Source organism: Hemitrygon akajei, chromosome 2 (assembly GCF_048418815.1).
Source record: "Hemitrygon akajei chromosome 2, sHemAka1.3, whole genome shotgun sequence".
NCBI lineage: Eukaryota > Metazoa > Chordata > Chondrichthyes > Myliobatiformes > Dasyatidae > Hemitrygon > Hemitrygon akajei.
In genome coordinates, this window is record NC_133125.1 from 27,127,546 (window position 1) to 27,148,061 (window position 20,516).

At 40.3% G+C, this 20,516-nt stretch overlaps 1 protein-coding gene across 4 annotated transcripts in view; it reads left to right on the forward strand.

The window, feature by feature from the left end:
- Positions 1-20,516, forward strand: part of LOC140740147 (dmX-like protein 1) — a 199,016-nt gene that overhangs the window by 79,541 nt on the left and 98,959 nt on the right. For all 4 annotated transcript variants that reach the window (XM_073069129.1, XM_073069102.1, XM_073069122.1 and 1 more), the window contains 6 exons: positions 283-404; positions 925-1,014; positions 3,832-3,955; positions 10,160-10,279; positions 14,958-15,167; positions 18,071-19,789. In XM_073069129.1, the coding sequence (XP_072925230.1) occupies positions 283-404; positions 925-1,014; positions 3,832-3,955; positions 10,160-10,279; positions 14,958-15,167; positions 18,071-19,789 (2,385 nt within the window). The remainder of the gene's footprint in view (positions 1-282; positions 405-924; positions 1,015-3,831; positions 3,956-10,159; positions 10,280-14,957; positions 15,168-18,070; positions 19,790-20,516) is intronic.

The window sequence follows — 20,516 nt, forward strand, 5'->3', positions numbered from 1 at the left end:
TTTAGTGCAAAGTTTATAAGAATGTTATTTTAGTATTTCTAGCCATAGGTCTTAATAAAACCAGACATTATGGCTTCATCCAGTTTTGGTTGATTTGGTTTTACCTTGCTTCTGTTATCTTCACTTTTTTTCACAAAGCCTCATTTTTTTATATTCCATCTATGCCATTGTTCTTGGAACTCGTTAGGTGTTGTAGTCATCTGTTATATACAGTGAGCCCTACTCAGTAATTTTATGAGTGTCCAATGCCATGCGATAATGGAATTTCTGATTATATTTCAGGTGCTTATTGCAATTCCCCTAGTGCTTGTTTTGTGGCCAGTGATGGACAGTATTTACGATTATATCAAGCTGTTATTGATGCTAAAAAGCTTTTAAGTGAGCTATCCAATCCAGAAATCTCTGTAAGTAATTGTTTAATTTTCTTAAATGCTACTTGGATAATACAATTTTCATTTGTTGTAGTCATTCTCAGAAATGTGCACATACCCAGTGCAAAATGGGTCACAGTAAGCAACATTCTTCAGTGGGTAAAATATCATAAGTCATGATATTATTTATGCCTATAATATCTGGATATTATTAGACAATTGTTAAATTATTGTACAATGGCACAAAAAGTTCTCAAAATTTGCTCTAAATTTCTCTAAGGTACTGATGTGATATTTAATTGTGGCATTGATAGAGAAAGAAAATGTAGCAAGTTTGTCCATACTTTCTCCCTTTGAGGGAGGATGACTAGTATGGCTATTCTAATGCTTTACATAAACCATTGGATCTTTCCCTATCACATGGAGAAAAATCAGAAGGAAATTCGCAGTTTTGTATAGAATATCCTGTGATAGCCTGTCCATGAATCTGAAGACTTATGTTATAACAGAATGTGCCTGAATATTAATTTTTCAACTTTAACTTTTGTTTTAGAGACTTGTTGGAGAGGTTTTCAATATAGTAAGTCAACAGTCAACAGCAAGACCAGGCTGCATCATTGAACTAGATGCTATCACTGAGCTTGTAAGTTAAAAACACTTCATGTTTTACCTCTATAAATTTTTTTCCATTTTATGTTGATCTGTGAAACATATGTGTTCACATGATACTTTAATAATTATTATAAAGAACTTGCGATCTTTTGTGATCCAAATACTTCTGTGATCTAAAGAACATCCAAAAAAGATTATCAGCTGATTAAACATGAGGAAATCTGCAGATGCTGGAAATTCAAACAACACACACACAAAATGCTGATGGAACACAGCAGGCCAGGCAGCATCTATAGGGAGAAGCACTGTCGACGTTTCAGGCCGAGACCCTTCGTCAGGATGAAGGGTCTCGGCCCGAAACGTCGACAGTGCTTCTCCCTATAGGTGCTGCCTGGCCTGCTGTGTTCCACCAGCTTTTTGTGTGTGTTGTAACCAGATGATTAAGTACTTTTGAAGTGTGCTGGTCTACCGTTACAATATTGAAGAGAATTTGCATATTGAATCTCTCACTAATAGCAAGACAACGATGTGATTGCAACCAGTTGTCTGTTTTAGTTGTTCACAGAGATTAATATTAGCCAAAGCACAGGGGGCAGCTTCATTGAAGCTCTTCCAAAAGTGCCTTGGAATCAAGGAGAGGGCAGACAGGGCCTTGTTCAAAGACACAACTGAAAAGCAACATCTTCAAAATGTCATGGTCCTTTATTACTGCACTTAGAAAGCCTCCTTGGATTATGTACTCAGATTGCTGAATTGCGTCATTAGCTTATGACTCAGGTGCCTGTGCTATCAACAATGCTATGATGCATCTTTAAGACCTTCAATATTCTAGCTTCTACCATCCTCCAGACTAGAAAACTCCAGAGATTCACTACTCTCTGCAGGAGGAAATCCACATGCACCTTAATTGTTGGCACAATATTGTGAGGTGAAGGGCCTGTATTGTGTTCTGTGTTCTACATTCTATTCTAACTGTCTTTATTTTAAGTGATCAACATTCTTCAAACCAAGTTAACAAGCTTCTCTTAATGCCTTCTCCTGTCATAAAACCATATTGTCTTAATTTTATTTTATTAAAGTTATTAATTTTTTACAAACTTTAGCTTAGTAGTCACCAACCTTTTTAAGCCCAAGATCCCATACCTCGCCTTAGTAAAAGGCAAGGTCGACTCCAAATCAATTGGTTACACGCATGCGCACCGGGGCAGAAAAGACTGGAAGTAAAACCCCACAACCCGGAAGTAGAAATAATATATAAATACCAGGGCTACCCACCCTTTTTTTGCACCGCAGTCCAGTTTAATATTGACAATATTCTTGCAGACCGGCTGACGGAGGGTGGGGGTGTTAAACAGGACGAGTATACAACGATACTCGAAGCAGGTTCCTTATGTCCAGTCTATTCCACAATTTAGTTTTCGCGGCTCTCAGCATTTAGCTTCTGTCCCGTGCTGCTCACGTTTTTTCCACTGAAAAAACAACGAGTTTGTCTTTAAGTGCAGGGTGCTTGGACTCAGGGTACCGAAGCAGTTTTGAGTGCCTCATTGGACAGCCTCCGGGCCCGAACTGCAGCTTCCCGCCCGCATGCCGCCAGACGCCTTGGCCAGGTGCGGCTGGACGTGGGTCAAGTGAGAGGACAAGGTCAGGGCCGGAGGTCCCCGTACCGGGGCCGCGGCAGTCTAAGTGCGGAGAGAGTGACCGAGGAGTGCGACAGGACGCACACCCGCCCGCCCCCCCCCCTTGTAGGATATATCGGCCAACAAAAGTTTGTTTCAGCAGATCGCAGTGCGGTAGCTGCTCTGTTACTTATGAAACACTGAGCCTGAATTAGGTTGTCTCTGAATATTTTAGCACCGGGTTCCCCACGAACATTCGGTGTGTTAAACAGGTTTAGAGGCAGCGCCCATCTGTCTGCGTTCCAGGCCGGTACCAACGGCACTTCCCGCCGGCCACATGAGGCCAACCAGCGATCCCTGGCGCAAGGGTATCACTGGGGTTAGGTGACTGATGACCTCGCGTGGGTTCAAGTTCAACAGCGGGCGTGACAGAGAGTGAGGAAAGGTGCAGCTGACTCATATCGTTACCTCACGGCCCAGTGGTTAGGGACCATTGAAGTACACCATGTAGTGCGGGGGAGAAAAAACGGAACTAAAACCCAGCAACCCGGAAACAATCTATCAACAGTATTTGTGTATTTATTTTTCTTTTTTTTTTCGGATCTACTGGAAAAGTCTCAGATCGACTAGTCGATCGCGGTCGATGGGTTGGCGACCACTACTCTAGCGTATTCCCTGCAACAGGTGTTAAGGGAAATAGTCTATAGCTTCCCACTTTTTGTCTCCCTCCCTTTCTGAACAGGTGGTTTTCAATCCACTCACCCTCTCAGAAACCTGAATTTTGTAAACCTCAACCAAAAACTCTACCAACTTTGATGTCACTTCCTTTAAAACCCTTGGATATTGGTCATTGGGTCCTGGCAATTTGCCTTTAGTCAGATTAGTTTTTCTGATAACTTTAGAGGATTGTTATGTTTTTTCTCCATGGTATTTGAATTTTTTTCTCTTTCCCTTTATTTTCCTCTTTCCTTCTATTTTCCTCTTTCCTTCTCCATTTTCTCCACTTACTTCTTTCTGTCCCTCTTTGCTTTCCTCCTCTTCAAATACCTGTTCTCATTTGCAATCATTTGTGATTATACTTTGTTCCCCCTTTCAAAATTGTTAATCCTTTCAATCATGTGTGCTACAGCCTTTTTCAAATGTTCTCATTTTTCTGTTTCTAATTTAATTGCACCATGTAGGAAGTATTTACTTGTTTTATGTGTAATTATTTAAATTTGGCTTTATTTTAGTATGGGAAAGAGACACAGTTGCTTCATGTCTTTAAAGAGGATTTTATATTAGTTAATCAACCCGTGAAAAGGCAGAAAAAAGAAAAAATCGCTATGAACAAAGCCAGTCTACAACAGGAAACAGGTATAAAGTTTTGCTTAGTGCTATCTATCTAGAAAACCTCTCTGGAAAATCATAAAAATTGTATACTATAAATCTGAATAAAAACAGAAAATGCTGGAGGTTCTGAGCTGGTTCTGCAGCATCTGTGGAAAGAGACAGATTTAATGTTTCAGATGGAAGACAGTTGTAACAGTTGAAGATCAGAAAATGAACAAGTGTGAAGTTAGAGGAATGGGCAGGGATAGGAAAGACAAAGTGAGTATTTTTGATGAAGCCAGGTTTGTTGACATGATCCCAGTATTTCAGAAACCAGCTGTTTAATACATTATTGAGTAAAACTAAAGGGAGCGAAAACAGGGACATGGTAAAGTTGTAATATGCAGGTCAGAGTTGGTGCGGAAAGTTGAAGGGAAAAGAACAATGCTGGTAATGTCAGTGCCTACGAAGATAAAAACTAAGGTAATATTCGACATGGATAACCTTTCAGTATAAATGGTCAATTCTGATACAAACACGAGAAAGTGAATTAATTGAAATGGTTGAATTTGATATTGGCTTCTAAAGACTGCAACATGTCCATTCAGATGAGGTACTGTTCCTCGAGCTATTCTGAGCCATGTTGAAACAATGTACAAGGTTACAAACAAATAGATCAGAGATGAATGGAAAATAAAGTGACAAGCAACTGGAATTTCAAGGTCAGCCCTGTGGATATGTGCAAAGTGGTTACCCAAAAGTTGCTGGATTTCCTGGTGCAAAAAAAAGATGAAATCATGAATATTGATAACAATTTACTAGGTTGGATGAAGTCCAAGTGGATTTCTGTTTCACCTCGCAGGATTGGTTGTGTTCTTGAATGGTGGGAAGGGATGAGCTAAGAGTAGTTGTTTAATCTGTCGTTGCAGGGCAAAGGATTATGACAAGGAAGTTATTGATACATGCGGAAGAGCAGGCCCATAAGCGATGCTGTCTGTCCTGCGTAGTCCTTCCAGTATTTTTTGTTTTTATTGATATTATTATCTGAATGCTTTTGTAAACAAAATAATTTTCAATGTGCGAATTGATATTTCTTTGTTTATTCTTTGTTTTTCATCTATTTTGCTTTAAACATTGCAAATTAACTGAAGTGTTTCGGACTTGGTTCACTTTGGGGTATTTTTTGTTATTTTTAATGTAATCTGATGTGAATCTGCTGCTGAACTTAACAGCTTACTAACAGTTCTTAAAAATATGTATACAATTCTCACATTTCAAATTCTGAAATTTTTTAAATTGTATAATATAGTACTTGGGGCTCAATTTTGTCCAAAGAAATGTACTGTAATTTTCTTTAAGTAATGAACTTTATCAACTTTTGTTAATTATCTACTGAAAAGATTGTCATTTCTATGTCTTATTTGACTTCAGTTTTTGGTAATTAATTCATTAATTCCTATTCATGCTGTCTGATTTGCAACGTGGCTTGCTTTGGGATTTTTTGGAGTTGACAGATATATACTCTATGAAAGCAAGGAGAAATATAGATCCATCTTCCCAAAGTTAAATTGCAGTCTCCAAAATGCACTCAAAGTTTTAATCTACAACTGAGGAATTTGACGGTGGTTAAGTTGATGGCCTGTTACTCCAAGTGCTTGAACTAGACTATGGCAGCTAAGGAATTTAAATTTGGCTAATTAGATTTTTAAAAAAGAGCTATCTGCATTAATGATTACAAAGCAGTGAGAACATGGTAAAAATCCATTCAGCTATTAATATTGTCAAGAAAGGAAATCGACTATTACCAGCCACAATCCTTTATCAGAACAACAGCAATGTGGTTGAGTTTTAACTTTTGAACCTTTGATGCGGCAAGCAATCCTGATGCATCAACAAGAGTAGTATTGTACAACTCCCCAGGTTTTCAAGCAGCCACCATGTTTGAGCACATGAACAGTAGCTCTAGCCCATTCAGCTGACCATGTTCTCCATACAAACATCTGGGAACTTGTATTTCAATTGAAATCAGTGATCATTAAGGTAATATTGCTCTGACTAGAGTGATAGATTACACAAAGGAAGACACTTGTAGCTATTGGTAGGGCAAATAATTTTAACCCAGGACCTTTTATAGGAGTTGATACGTCTAACCATTTTAAGTTGGATTATCAATGATCGTTCAAAGTAAATTTATCATCAAAGTGCATATATACTGATCTGAGATTGGTTTTCTTGCAAGCATACTTAGAAATTCCAAGAAGCATAGTGGAATCAATGAAATGCTGCACCCAACAAGACGGACAAACAATCAATGTGCAAAAGACAACAAATTGTACAAATCAAAAGAGAGAAAAATAAATAAATAAGCAATAAACCGAGTGAACATGGGCTGAAGAGTCCTTGAAAGTGGGCCCGTAGGTTGTGGGAACAGTTCAGTGGGCAACTGAAGTGGAATGAATTTATGCCTACTGGTTAAAGAGCCCGATGGTTGAGAGGCAATAACTGTTCTTGAACCTCATAGTGTGAGTCCTGAGGTTCCTGCACCACCTTCCTGATGGCAGCAGTGAGAAGCATGACCTAGGTGGTGGTGGTCCCTGATGATGGATGCTACTTTCCTGCGACAGCGCTCCAAATAAATGTGCTCACTGGAGGGGAGCTCCTTGCCCATGATGGACTGGGTCATATCCAATACATTTTGCAGACGTCCCACCTCTCCCGGAAGTTCCAGGAGTCTCCCGCATATTCATAGTGGCACCCTGACACCGGCAAATTATGTACGATATCCCGTAAATCCTGGAGATTAAGAGGAAGGGCAAGTGGGAGCATCCTGCTTGGTCTGTCTTCATGCTCAGTAGACCCATCAGTTTTCTCTGTGGGTGAGCTTTACAGTCGACCTCACTCTCTCTCTCTCTTTCATTGTCCATCAATTCAGTTTGGTGTCCTGCAGCGCCATGGCAGAATGTTCCAAAAAAAGAAAATATAAAACGTACTTCTCCCTAGCTACACTAAAGTGTACTCCTGCCTAATAGGGGTCAAAAATAATGACAGTGTTGCTCGCTGCACTGTTTGCAACAGTGACTTTTCTATTGCCCATGGTGGGTTAAATGACTGTACAAGACATGTTGAGGTGAGTTTAGCAGGTGTCATTCGTTCATTAGCATAGCTAATATTATTTAAACTAGCTGGCTAGCTGCTAAAGAGCTATTCTATTGATGTCCTACATGATGAGGCCAAACTCCTTGTAGACTTGCTTAAAGTTGTAATAGAATTAAAAAAAAACGGCTCCATGATAATATAATATAAGTACATATTTTAATGTCACATTTTCTGCATATACCCAACTTGGTTTACAGATTTGACAAAATCACTAAACACAGTATTACATACATCCTTGAAGGTTGACCGGGGGCGAGGAGATATGGGGTTGCGGGGGATGGTGGTGCTACCTCCCTGAAATTAGTTTTTGCAGGGTGGAATGTCTGTTTTTGTAGGAATTTCTTATACCGTCTTCATAAGATGAATGTTTGAATATGATTACAACAGTTCTTCCATTTTTACCAAAATACAACAAGATCAGAGCAACAATACAGCATACGCTGAACAGTGACAAGTAGTATTATAATGTTGTACAAGTGTCATATAAGGACATACTCCTACAATGGAATCTATGCATAATGTCTTGGACATTGTGAAGCTAGTGTAACTGACTCCTTTCCACATAAGAAAACTTACTGTAACAACCCACAAATATGGTGGGTGCAAGGCTTGGTTAAAGGCTGGATAGTCAGTGTCATTCTTCCTATTATCTAATCATTATCTTCAAGACACTAGCCAGGTGCAGGAAGAAATACTTTATTTTAAATTTGCATGGATAAATTAAACTAAAATTAGCATCCAATACAAAGCAGCCCACATAATTTAACATTTTCTACCTCATCTCAAAAAACAAAATCTCCAGCCAGCACAGACACATCTTGGCATTAATGCATATTGCCTGTAAAGTGTATCACAGCAGCTTGCACTTCGTTTTGCTCTCTTTTTGCCTGAACTAATTTATTTTTTATATATACTTCCTGTCATTTATAGGTTTTTATTATATATTGCAATGTATAACTGTCACAAATGACAAATTTCATGACATACATGGCTTTCACAACATGGCTTTGTGAAAGGAAGATCGTGCCTTATGAGCCTGATTGAGTTTTTTGAAGAGGTAACAAAAGAAATTGATGAGGATAGGGCTGTGGATGTGGTCTACATGGACTTTAGTAAAGCATTTGACAAGGTCCCTCATGAGAGACTCATCCAGAAAGTCATGAGGCATGGGATAAGTGGAACCATGGCTGTTTGGATAAAAAATTGGCTTAAAGGAAGAAAGCAGAGGGTAGTTGTGGAAGGAAAGTATTCTGCCTGGAGGTTGGTGACTAGTGGAGTGCCGCAGGGATCTGTCCTGGGACCCTTGCTATTTGTGATTTTTATAAATGACCTAGATGTAGAGGTGGAAGGATCGGTGAGTAAGTATAAATGACCTGGATGTAGAGGTGGAAGGATCGGTGAGTAAGTTTGCGGATGACACGAAGATCGGAGGAGTTGTGGATGGAACTGTAGGTTGTCGAAGGTTACAAGAGGATATAGACAGGCTGCAGAGTTGGGCAGAAAAATGGCAGATGGAGTTCAATCTGGACAAGTGTGAGGTGATGCATTTTGGAAGGACAAACCAGAAGACTGAGTACAGGATTAATGGTCAGTTACTTAAGAGTGTGGATGAACAAAGGGACCTTGGGGTTCAAATCCATACATCCCTCAAGGTCGCTGCACAGGTTGATCGGGTAGTTAAGAAGGCCTATGGGATACTAGGCTTCATTAACAGGGGGATTGAGTTCAAGAGTAGAGAGGTCATGTTGCAACTCTACAAATCTCTGGTGAGACCGCACTTAGAGTATTGTGTTCAATTCTGGTCACCTCATTATAGGAAGGATGTGGAGGCTATGGAGAGGGTGCAGAGGAGATTTACCAGGATGTTGCCTGGATTGGAAAACAAGTCTTATGAGACAAAGTTAGCAGAGCTGGGACTTTTCTCTTTGGAGCATAGAAGGATGAGAGGGGACTTGATAGAGGTCTATAAGATTGAGGGGCATAGATAGGGTGGATAGCCAGTACCTGTTTCCCAGGGCACCAATAGCAAACACCAGAGGGCATATGTACAAAATTAAGGAAGGGAAGTTTAGGGGAGACATAAGGGGTAAGTTTTTTACACAGAGGGTTGTGTGTGCCTGGAATGACTTGCCAGGGATGGTAGTGGAGGCTAAAACATTAGGGGTATTTAAGAGCCTCTTGGACAGGCACATGAATGAAAGAAAAATGGAGGGTTATGGGGTAGTGTGGGTTTAGTACTTTTTTAAGGATTATATGGGCTGGCACAACATGGAGGGCTGAAGGGCCTGTACTATGCTGTAGTGTTCTATGGTTCTATATGGCAGTGATATTAAGCCTGATTTTGATTCTCATTCTGCCAAAACATATTTGACTGCTCCTTCCAAACCCTTAACCTGTTTTTGGACTAGGATGGAAGGATCATGAGAAGCCACTAAATGGTTGCACTTTTCTGACAATATATCTCAGTTTTTTTTTTACTGGATTCATTATAAATTCTGGAACTCCCTTCCTACTAAATTACAGGAAATCCTTCACTGGATGAAAGCACTCTCACATTTTTGAAGGTGGGCAATAAATAGTAATATATAATGTCCATATCACATTACTACATTGTCAGTTATGCACACTATACAGTATATTCCCTGACCGGGGGGTGGGAGGCTTTTTTTTAATCAACTTAGCATGGCAACAGCATTGAAAATGTAACAGCTTTAATGAAAAGGTAAGTATATTTATGGTGAATGTTTCACAGATCAGAAGCAGTTTATGTGATTTAACTATTAATGAATACAAAATAAAATGTTTGCTTAATGTTCTTAATTCTACAACCTGTATAATTTGTCCTTTTCAAGCATAAATACAATATCTCATTATTTCTCTTGTACAATTCAAATTCTTTGGCAATTTAACCAAAACTCTCCTTTGAATACTTTGAATTTTAAGTATTTGAATCAAATGGTGTATTCTGCCATATATTTAATTAATTGCTTTGACTGCACCATTGAAATATTTGTTTCGCTAGTTCCTGTTAATGCTCTTTTGTCTAGGCAATGTGTACAGTGCTCTAAATAAGCAATTTTTGCTAACTTACAGAAAAGCCACAAAATGGATTTTCCGAAAAATTCTTCTTGGTGGTAATTGAACACAAGCAGAACAGCCATTCATTGCTGCATATGTGGCATTTACACCTGAAATCTGATCCAATCTCCATTGGTAGGTGCCGTTTATAAGTTACACTTAATGTAGAAGTTGCATGAAATACAGTCAGTCAAATCCAAACAGAATTGAACAAATTATTGAACTGAATGTTGGCCTATGTCCATGCATTGTGCTAATATTTGATCTGAAATACCTAGTAAGCTTTAAATGTAAACTGCTTTAGTAATTTGAAACTTTGGTCGAGCCTGGAATGAACAGACATTGATTGATTCCAAAGGAACGTGTCAATTTTTGGTCTCCTTTTAAAGGTCACTTTTGTAACCATATCACATTTCAACAGTTTTAAATCTATTACTGCAGGATGTAGATCTAAAAATAATATACAGAATTGTTAAGCAGAACTAAAATTTGGATCAGATTGTTTGCAGGTGTATCCTGTAAATAAGTATTTCTGCCAAGAAAACTATGAAGATATTATTTGCTTTGAGGTCAACACACTGGAAAAATTATATTCCCAAGTTATCTTGTTGCTGAAACTAATTTATTTAAAAAGATAAATGCCATCTATTTATTGTATCTTGCTTTCATTTGTAATCGTAGTTTTATTTTTAAATAATACCACTACCATGAAAGCTAATATATAAATTTAGCTTTGAAAATTATGTTTAAAAGATCTAGAATCATCCTTTATCCTTAAAAAGCTGTGAAAAACAAATTAACAGATCAAGCAGCATCTCAGATGAGAACAGACAAGTACAAACCTTGCTCTCAAAACAAGATACACACACAAAATGCTGGTGGAACACAGCAGGGCAGGCAGCATCTATAGGAAGAAGCACTGTTGACGTTTCGGGCCAAGACCCTTCGTCAGGATTAACGAAGAAAAGATAGTAAGAGATTTGAAAGTGGGGGGGGCGGGAATGCAAAATAATAGGAGAAGACCGGAGGGGGTGAGGTGAAGCTAAGAGCTGGAAAGGTGATTGGCAAAAGGAATACAGAGCTGGAGAAGGGAAAGGATCTTGGGATGGGAGGCCTAGGGAGAAAGAAAGGGGGAGGGGAGCACCAGAGGGAGATGGAGAACAGGCAGAGTGATGGGCAGAGAGAGAACAAAAAGGGGAGGGGGAGAAAAATAAATAAAACAGGGATGGGGTAAGAAGGGGAGGAGGGGCATTAACAGAAGTTAGAGAAGTCAGTGTTCATGCCATCAGGTTGGTATATAAGGTGTTGTTCCTCCAGTCTGAGTGTGGCTTCATCTTGACAGTAGAGGAAGCCATGGATAGACATATCAGAATGGGAATGGGACGTGGAAGTAAAATTTGTGGCCACTGGGAGATCCTGCTTTCTCTGGCGGACCGAGCGTAGGTGTTCAGCGAAACGGTCTCCCAGTCTGCGTCGGGTCTCACCAATATATAAAAGGCCGCACCAGGAACACCGGACGCAGTATACCACACCAGCCGACTCACAGGTGAAGTGTCGCCTCACCTGGAAGGACTGTCTGGGGCCCTGAATGGTGATGAGGGAGGAAGTGTAAGGGCAGATGTAGCACTTGTTCCGCTTACAAGGGTAAGTGTCAGGAGGGAGATCAGTGGGAAGGGATGGGGGTGATGAATGGACAAGGGAGTCGCGTACGGAGCGATCCCTGCAGAAAGCAGAAAGGGGGGGGGGGGGGGAAGGAAAGATGTGCTTGGCAGTGAGATCCCGTTGGAGGTGACGTAAGTTCTGGAGTATTATATGTTGGACCCGGAGGCTGGTGGGGTGGTAGGTGAGGACAAGGGGAACCCTATCCCGAGTGGGGTGGCGAGAGGATGGGGTGAGGACAGATGTGCGGGAAATGGGATGAAATGCGTTTGAGGGCAGAGTTGATGGTGGACGAAGGGAAGCCCCTTTGTTTAAAAAAGGAAGTCATCTCCTTCGTCCTGGAATGAAAAGCCTCATCCTGAGAGCAGATGCGGTGGAGACGGAGGAATTGCAAAAAGGGGATGGCATTTTTGCAAGAGACAGGGTGGGAAGAGGAATAGTCCAGGTAGCTGTGAAAGTCAGTGGGCTTATAGTAGGTATCAGTAGATAAGCCGTCTCCAGAGATGGAGACAGAAAGTCAAAAAAAAAAGAAAGAAAGGGTAGGGAGGTGTCGGAAATGGACCAGGTAAATTTGAGGGCAGGGTGAAAGTTGGAGGCAAAACAAGATTTTTTTTTAAACTGACCATAACAGGTGGTAAAAGGAACAAAAATATTTTTGTCCAATATCTGGCCGTCATAGACTTCAGAGACCTAAATTAAGTTTAGATTCGTAGAAGTGTACAGCACAGAAATGGGCCCATTCATCTATCTAGTGTAGTTGTCACCAACCTTTTCAAGCCAAGATCCCCTACCTCGGCCTTAGTAAAAGGCAAGATTGACCCCACATCAATTAGTTACACGCATGCGTACCGGGGCAGAAAAGACTGGAAGTAAAACCCCGCAACCCAGAAGTAGAAATAATATATAAACACCGGGGGTACCCACTTTTTTTTTTGCAGCGCAGACTGGTTTAATATTGATAATATTCTTGTGGACTGGCCGACGGGGATGCGGGGGTGTTAAACACAACCGGAATACAGCGATACTCGAAGCAGGTTCCTTATGTCCAGTCTATTCTAGTTTTCGTGGCTCTCGGCTTCTGTCCTGCTTGCTCACGTTTTTTTTGGCTGAGAAAACTCAGTGGGTTCGTCTTTAAGTGCTGGGTGCTTGGACCCAGGGTACTGAATCAGTTTTGAGACATTGCCTCATTAGACAGCCTCCGGGCCCGAACACAGCCTCCCGCCTGCCGCCAGTCGCCTTGGCCAGGTGAGGCTGGTCGTGGGTGGGGTGAAAAGACAAGTTCAGGGCTGGAGATCCCCGTACCGGGGCCGCGGCGGTCACAGTCCGAAGAGCGCGGCTGACTGAGCGGGGAGTGTGACAGAGTGCCCGCCCCCCCCCACCCCCATAGGATCTATCGGCCAACAACTGTTTGTTTCAGTAGATCGCAGTACGGTAGCTGCTCTGATACTTACAAAACGCTGAGTCCGAATTAGGTTGCGAATTTTTTAATACCGGGTTCCCCACGAACATTCGGTGTGCTAAACAGGTTCAGAGGCAGCGCTCCAGGCCAGTAGTGACGGCACTTCCCGCCAGCCGCCCAAGGTCAACCAGTGATCCCTGGCGTGAGGGTATCACTGCGTTTAGTTGCCTGATGACTTCGCGTGGGTTCAAGTTCAACAGTGAGCTGACAGGGAATGAGGAAAAGTGCAGCTGACTCATATCGTTTCCTGGCGGCCCGGTGGTTGAGGACCAGTGAATTACACTGTTTAGTGCAGGAGAGCTATACGCATGCGCACTGGACAGAAAGAACGGAACTAAAACCCCGCAACCTGGAAACAATCTCTCAACAGTATTTGTGTATTTTCATTTTTTGTTGGGATCAACTGGGAAAGTCTCAAAGATCGACTAGTCGATCGCGATAGATGGGTTGGTGACCATTAATCTAGTGTATGCGTAGACATCAGCCTGCACTGGGATCATAGCCCTCCATACCCCTACCATCTATGCACCTATCCAAACTTAAACATTGAAATTGAGCGCAAGTGCACCACTTGCACTGGGACCTCATTCCACACTCTAATGACCCGCTAAGTGAAGAAGTTTCCCCTCATGTTCCCCTTAAATTTTTCACCTTTCATTCTTAATTCATGACCTCTGGTTGTAGACCCACCCAACCTCAATGGAAAAAGTCTGCATACATTTACCCTATCTATACCCCTCATAATTGTGCATATCTCTATCAAATCTCCCCTCAATCTTCTGTGTTCCAAGGAATAAAGTCCTAACCTATGTGATCTTTCCATTTAACACAGGTCTTCCAAACCCTGCAAAATCCTTGTAGATTTTCTCTATACTCTTACAACCTTATTTACTCTTTCCTGCAGGTAGGTGACTGAAACTGCACCCAAATAGGCTCACCTATGTCTTATGCAACTTCAAGATAACATCCTGTACTCAGTACTTTGATTTATGAAAGCCATTGTTTCAAAAGCTTTCTTTATGACCATATCAATCTGTGACACCACCTTCAATGAATTATGGACTTGTATTCCCAGATGCCTTTGTTCTACCGCACTGCCTTACTGTGTAAGCCCTACCCTGGTTGCTCCTCGCATGTGTCTGCATTAAATTCCATATGCCATTTTTTCCACCTGGTGAAAATCCCACTGAAAACCATGATAGTCTTCCTTGCTGTCCGCTGTTTGACCGGGTCTGATGCTCATACTCTTCCATTCCCATACTTAACCTATTAAGGATGCATAGATAAAATCTTCTTGGACATCTGACTCCTAAGTGCAGTGTAGTAAGATGCATTCTTAAGGGTCTGCCTTGGGACAGCACTTGACAGAAGCTGGGGCTTGGGGCAGAACCAAGAGTGGCTTTAGTATGAATGATGGAACAACTGAGGTTCCCATAAGAAATGGTCCAATGTGTAGAATCTGTCTTGAATATAAAGAAGTAATTGGCAAAAATGTATTTCACACACCAATTCATTTATGCCATGGACTATGTAATCTCTAATTTATTACTATATGAAAATTCTTTACGTGGAACAACTTTTTCTGATATAACATGTACAATACAAAAGCATTTTTTGACAACATAGTGAAGTATGTAAATTGATTATGATATTTACAGTATGCCAGTTGAATTTAACTAATCAATTTTGTTTTAGATCACTCCACTGAGAATTCTTTGGTACCTCCAGAGGAACAGAATGGGCGTTCTTCTGAAAAATTGTATTCTCCTTTCTTCAAAAAATACCAGGCTTGTAAAGCAAATTTACAGAGTGCCAGTCGACTAGCTGTCATCTCAACGAGAGTTTATAGCCAAGAATTATCTCTGCCTGAAGGTGTTGAAATTATCAGAGCCACTCCCTCTGCAGGTTAGTTTGTACTCAGTTGTTAAAATAAAATATAGTGCTTTAAATTTATTTACAGTATTTTGCCACCTGACTGTCATGGAAATGTATTTTAAGTCTGCATATTCAAATATCACATTAGATATGTTTCATATCATGTGCATCTGAAATAAAGGTAGACAGAGCTGAATACCACCAAACTGCTGTACAGAAAAGGAACCTGGATTAGCGAAATGGGTCTTTGTCTCTCTTACCAGATGCATTCTTCCTTTAGTGCTTTTTCTTTTATAAATTACCGTAGATTCCGGATTTTAAGCCGCTACTTTTTTCCCACATTTTGAACAGCTTTGAACTTTGCGGCCTTTAAAACGGAGCGGCTAATACATGATTTTTTCATGCCGCCTCGTAAACATTTTGCCTCATAACAGTAGACCAATAAAATTGATGAGTAGTTCACAGAGGTCCAATGAAATTGTACGATAAATCAAGCGCACTTTCACAATTAAATTATTGTAAATCAGTCATTTGTACTCACCCTCATCAACATGGAAAACACTCGAAGAAAAGCATTGTGCTGCCTTTATGGCAGTTATTTAGTTTATAATATTTTCGCTTAGTAATTCATTTTCTAGTTAAAGTTAGAAGAATTTTAACTATATTTGTTTTCTGTACTACATCGCGGGATGCTATGACGTCACACCCGGTTTCGCCGCGTCTTGTGGGAAAAATGCCGTTTGCGATAAACGGAAAGGAGGGGGGGAGCGCATTACGCGAGCGGCTTTGGATCTGAGCGAATGCTGCTTTTAAATGCTGTTTGCGATAAACGGGACAAAGGGTCTCGGCCCGAAACATCGACAGCGCTTCTCCCTATAGATGCTGCCTGACCTGCTGCCTTCCACTAGCATTTTGTGTGTGTTGCTTGAATTTCCAGCGTCTGCAGATTTCTTCATGTTTGCTTTTTATGATATTGTTATGTATAGATTAGTTGTATAGGCAGATTGCATCGATAACTTCAAAAATACAGGATTGGTTATGAAGCTTTTTGGGAAAATGTTGTTCCAAAATTTTATTTTAAATGTGGATTTTGTTTTTCATTTTTAGTTATTTCCCATAGATTCACAGAAACCACAAAATGAGTAAAGCTAAAAAAAAAAATACGATTTAAATAGTCCATTAAAGATTTCAGGCAATTGGTAACATTTTATCTTTGTTGATTAAATTCATGTTTTACACTTAACTAAGGGAAAATTGTCATTTTTCCAAAGCTGAATAAAATATTCCCTGGAGTTAAAAAGTTAAGAGTTGCACCAATGCATACACAGAGAATGTGGCATTTCTTTTAGCATGGTGATTTCATTTTACAGTCTATCAGGTTTTATTTCCCAAGAGTTTTCCATCTTATTTACCCACAAGATATCTGAAACAGGACCAGCAAGTTTAAGTACATATTGTAAACCTAAAAGACCTCTGTTATTTGTTCTAAGTACTTTCATTATATTATCTCACACTTTTAAATGAATACCAGTTAGATATGTATCCAGTCAAACTGGAAGCTGAAAGGTGATACGTACCTCCAAATGCAGTTGCTGCCCACTTAAGAGATTTGCTTTGGAAACGGAGAAGCAGATTTTAAGGCCCTCCTTCCCACTACCCCCCCCCCCCCCTCACCCAGTAAACCAACAGCTGCAGTACAGATCGTACCACCATGAGGAAAAAATTATGTGGAGTACATTTCCACAGAAATTGTAACATGAGATTGAGTGGGAAATGGGGTTTTTGTGTTTAAAATCTGGGTCTTTGTTGATCTGTATGGATGAGTGTTAATGTATTTGTTGACTCAATCCGCATACTGTTTTTAAAGCCTGTTGTCTCATTGTGACCCTACAATTAACTAATTATCTAACGCTGAAGTACTTCAGTAGGTTTCAACAGGTTCATTTTATGTCAGAGAAATGTATACAATATACATCCTGAAATTCTTTTTCTTCGCAAACATCCATGAAAACAGGAGTGCCCCAAAGAATGAATGACAGTTAAATGTGAGAACCCCAAAGCCCCCTCCTAGCTCCCCTCTCCCATGCACAAGCAGCAGCGAAGCAATGACACCCCCCACCAGCAAAATAACATTGGCAGCCCCCACCGAGCACTCAAGCATGCAGCAAAGCATCAATAAAGACACATACTTGCAGTACTTCAAAGACTACTCGTTCACCTTGTAAATTGACATATTACAGGCTCCATCTCCCTAATAAGGGAAAAAAAGGTATCCCGATTTCACAATGAGAGAGGAGACATAACAAAACAGCTTGCCAATTGATGGTGTTAAAAGTCTGTTGCATTGCTTTTTCTGAGCTCTGTGCCCAAAGAACTCAGGTCTCTGGGCACACAGCCAGCAGCCAGCTTGCTCCTTTCACTCTTCTGTCTCCCATGACGCACCAAGTGGCGACACTGGCCTCGAGTCCGCCCACCTCCAGAGCCACAGAAATCCAGCACCTTGAAGGTGCACTAGTCTTCTAGGCCGAGCCCTTAGCATATCAAAAAGCGGCCAGTTGTGAGACCCCAAGAGTGGGTCCCACCTCTGCAAAGAAGCAAAGTCAGCGTGTAACTCCAAGTCAAGGTCTTCAAAAGAACACTGAAAAGGAAAAAACAAGAGATATTAAAAATAGAAACAGAGCTGTTTCCAAAGATGCCAGCAAAGGAGTCACGGTTAGGCATCATCATCCTCTAAGCTCTGCCGTACTTAAACTGTCCCACAAATTTATTTATAATTATGATTGGAAATTGATAAGCAAAGTATAATTTCTGAGGTGTATTCTGATCAGATTTTAAATATTCAACGCTGCCTAACTTGGAATGGTCTTGTGCTACTAAACTTAAAACACTGTTTATTTACTTCACTAATTTTCATTTTTTTCTCCATATTGCAGGACACCTAAGTTCATCATCAGTTCACCCAGCATGTCTTGCTCCATATCTTTTGGCAACTTCCTGCACTGATGGAAAAGTCAGATTCTGGCGTTGTAGGGTATCAACTCCTCTGACATCTTCTGCAGCTGGGAATGGAATGGAGAATGAGCTAATCTATTCTTGGGAAGAATGGCCTCTGCTGATCGAAGAAGGACTTCAGAATAGCAGTGCCGTTACTGTACCAGGAAGGCCTGTGGATGTAAGCTGTTCGTACACAAGCCGGCTAGCAGTGGCTTACAAAAAAACAATGCCAGTTCATGAGCATTCCAGTAAGCACTTCACAATGCATGTGGGTATATTTGAATGTGAATCAACTGGAGCCTCTCAATGGATTCATGAACAAACAATCCATTTGGATGACTTAAGTCATACAGGTGCAATGTTGGATCCAAGAATCAGCATAGATAGTAACCTGGTCCTTTATAATAAATATCGTTTGAATTTGACCAGTGATTATCAAATGACTTTTGATGCAAAACCTTTGGTTCACCTCGATTGGGTCTCTAAGGAGGACGGATCACATATATTAACAATAGGAATTGGATCTAAACTTCTAATGTATGGGCAAGTGTCTGGAATAATACAAAATCAAACAAAGAAAGAAGCACCAGCAGTTTTCTCTTTGTCTCTATGGGATAGTGCCAAAGAAGTATCTCAGTCCAGATGGGTGCTTCTCCGAAGTCTGGATCTGGTTTCTTCAGTTGATGGATCATTGTCACTGCCAGTTTCTCTGTCTTGGGTACGTGATGGCATCTTAGTTGTGGGTATGGATTGTGAAATGCATGTTTATTCGCAATGGCAACCTCCTGACAAAATGGATTCAATGATAACTGTAGCTGAAAGTGCCAGCATTCCTTCAATGGTTAGTTTGGCGAAGTGTGCTAGTACTAATGGATCCAACCCAAACCTGTACAGGAAAAGCCTAGCAAGGTCAATGACAGGGCTAGCACAGAAATTTGGTGGAAAAAAGGTTCCATTTCTTTGGAATATTGAGATGGAGGACTCTGGCCTTTTTGAAGCATCTCATGATTTATCTCCCACTCTGCCACAGTATCATCCCTTGCAGCTTTTGGAGTTAATGGACTTGGGTAAAATCAAACGGGCCAAAGCCATATTGTCTCATTTAGTAAAATGTATTGCAGGAGAAGTAATCACTGTTAGCGATACTGAAACCAGCCATGAACGGCGACTGAGATCTTTGACAATTAGTGCAAGTGGCAGCACAGCAAGAGATCCCTTGACCTCAAATAAGGGTGAAAATCCTGACTACACAGAAATAGACTCTATACCTCCTCTTCCTTTATGCGCACTTTTAGCTGCTGATGAAGATATTTCTCATACTACCTTTGAAAAGCCAAGCAAACATGCAAATTTTGCCAAGAAAAATGAAAGGGTTTCAACAGGAAACAACTATGATGAACTTTTTGCGACATCAAATATTGGTGTAGATGATCTTAATAGTTTTGATGATGATGAAAGCAATAAGCTAAAAGTTATTGACCTCTCCCAGTACAGTCTTACCTACTTTGGTCCTGAGCATGCTCGAGTGCTATCTAGTCATTTGCTTCATTCCAGTCTGCCTGGTCTTACCAGTATGGAACAGATGTTTTTGATGGCATTAGCAGACACTGTGGCCACTATCAGCACTGACATAGGAGAAAGCAGAGAGAGAACCCAAGGTAAATTTATAACTTTATTTATATTTAAAACCATCGTGTAAAATAGGATTTGTAATTCATTTTGTTTATTGAACTATCTATTGGATCACTTTAAAGACAAGTTGGACAATTTTGAGGAAGATATGTATACTTTTAGAATTTGCTTTATTTGCCAGGCAGGCATTTTAATGAATGCATTGTAATTCCTTTTTGGACCAAGACTGCAACCCACACATTTCCTTCAGAGCATGCAGAAAATCAGTATATCAAAAAGGAGTGACATTAACTAAATTGTGGTGCAACATAATTTGACATCATTTGTATGGTAGAGTCATTATTTTCCTAAGGAATAAAAAGATACCTAATTTGAAATGGAGCAATCATGCCTGTCACATGGGATATCACATGTGCCTTGACAATATCACATTGATGGGAAAAGATTAAAAATATTGATAAATTGAAAGGAAAATTATAGTTACTTACAGTTCTCCATATGAACTATCTTATTGAACTTCTGAATTTTCTATTCCAGTAATGCCGTTATCTTACATTTTGAAAAAATCACATTGTGACATTGCATTTTTGGATTGTTCTAAATATTTAAAGCAATTCAAGCACTTCAAATCAGTGTTGTTATGCCAATACGAGCATTTGATTTACGGCTAATATTATTTCAAACATGCTTTTGCATGCAACTTGTATTCATTAAATTTAAATACTTCCTGAGCTGTTTCTGTTAAACCATTTA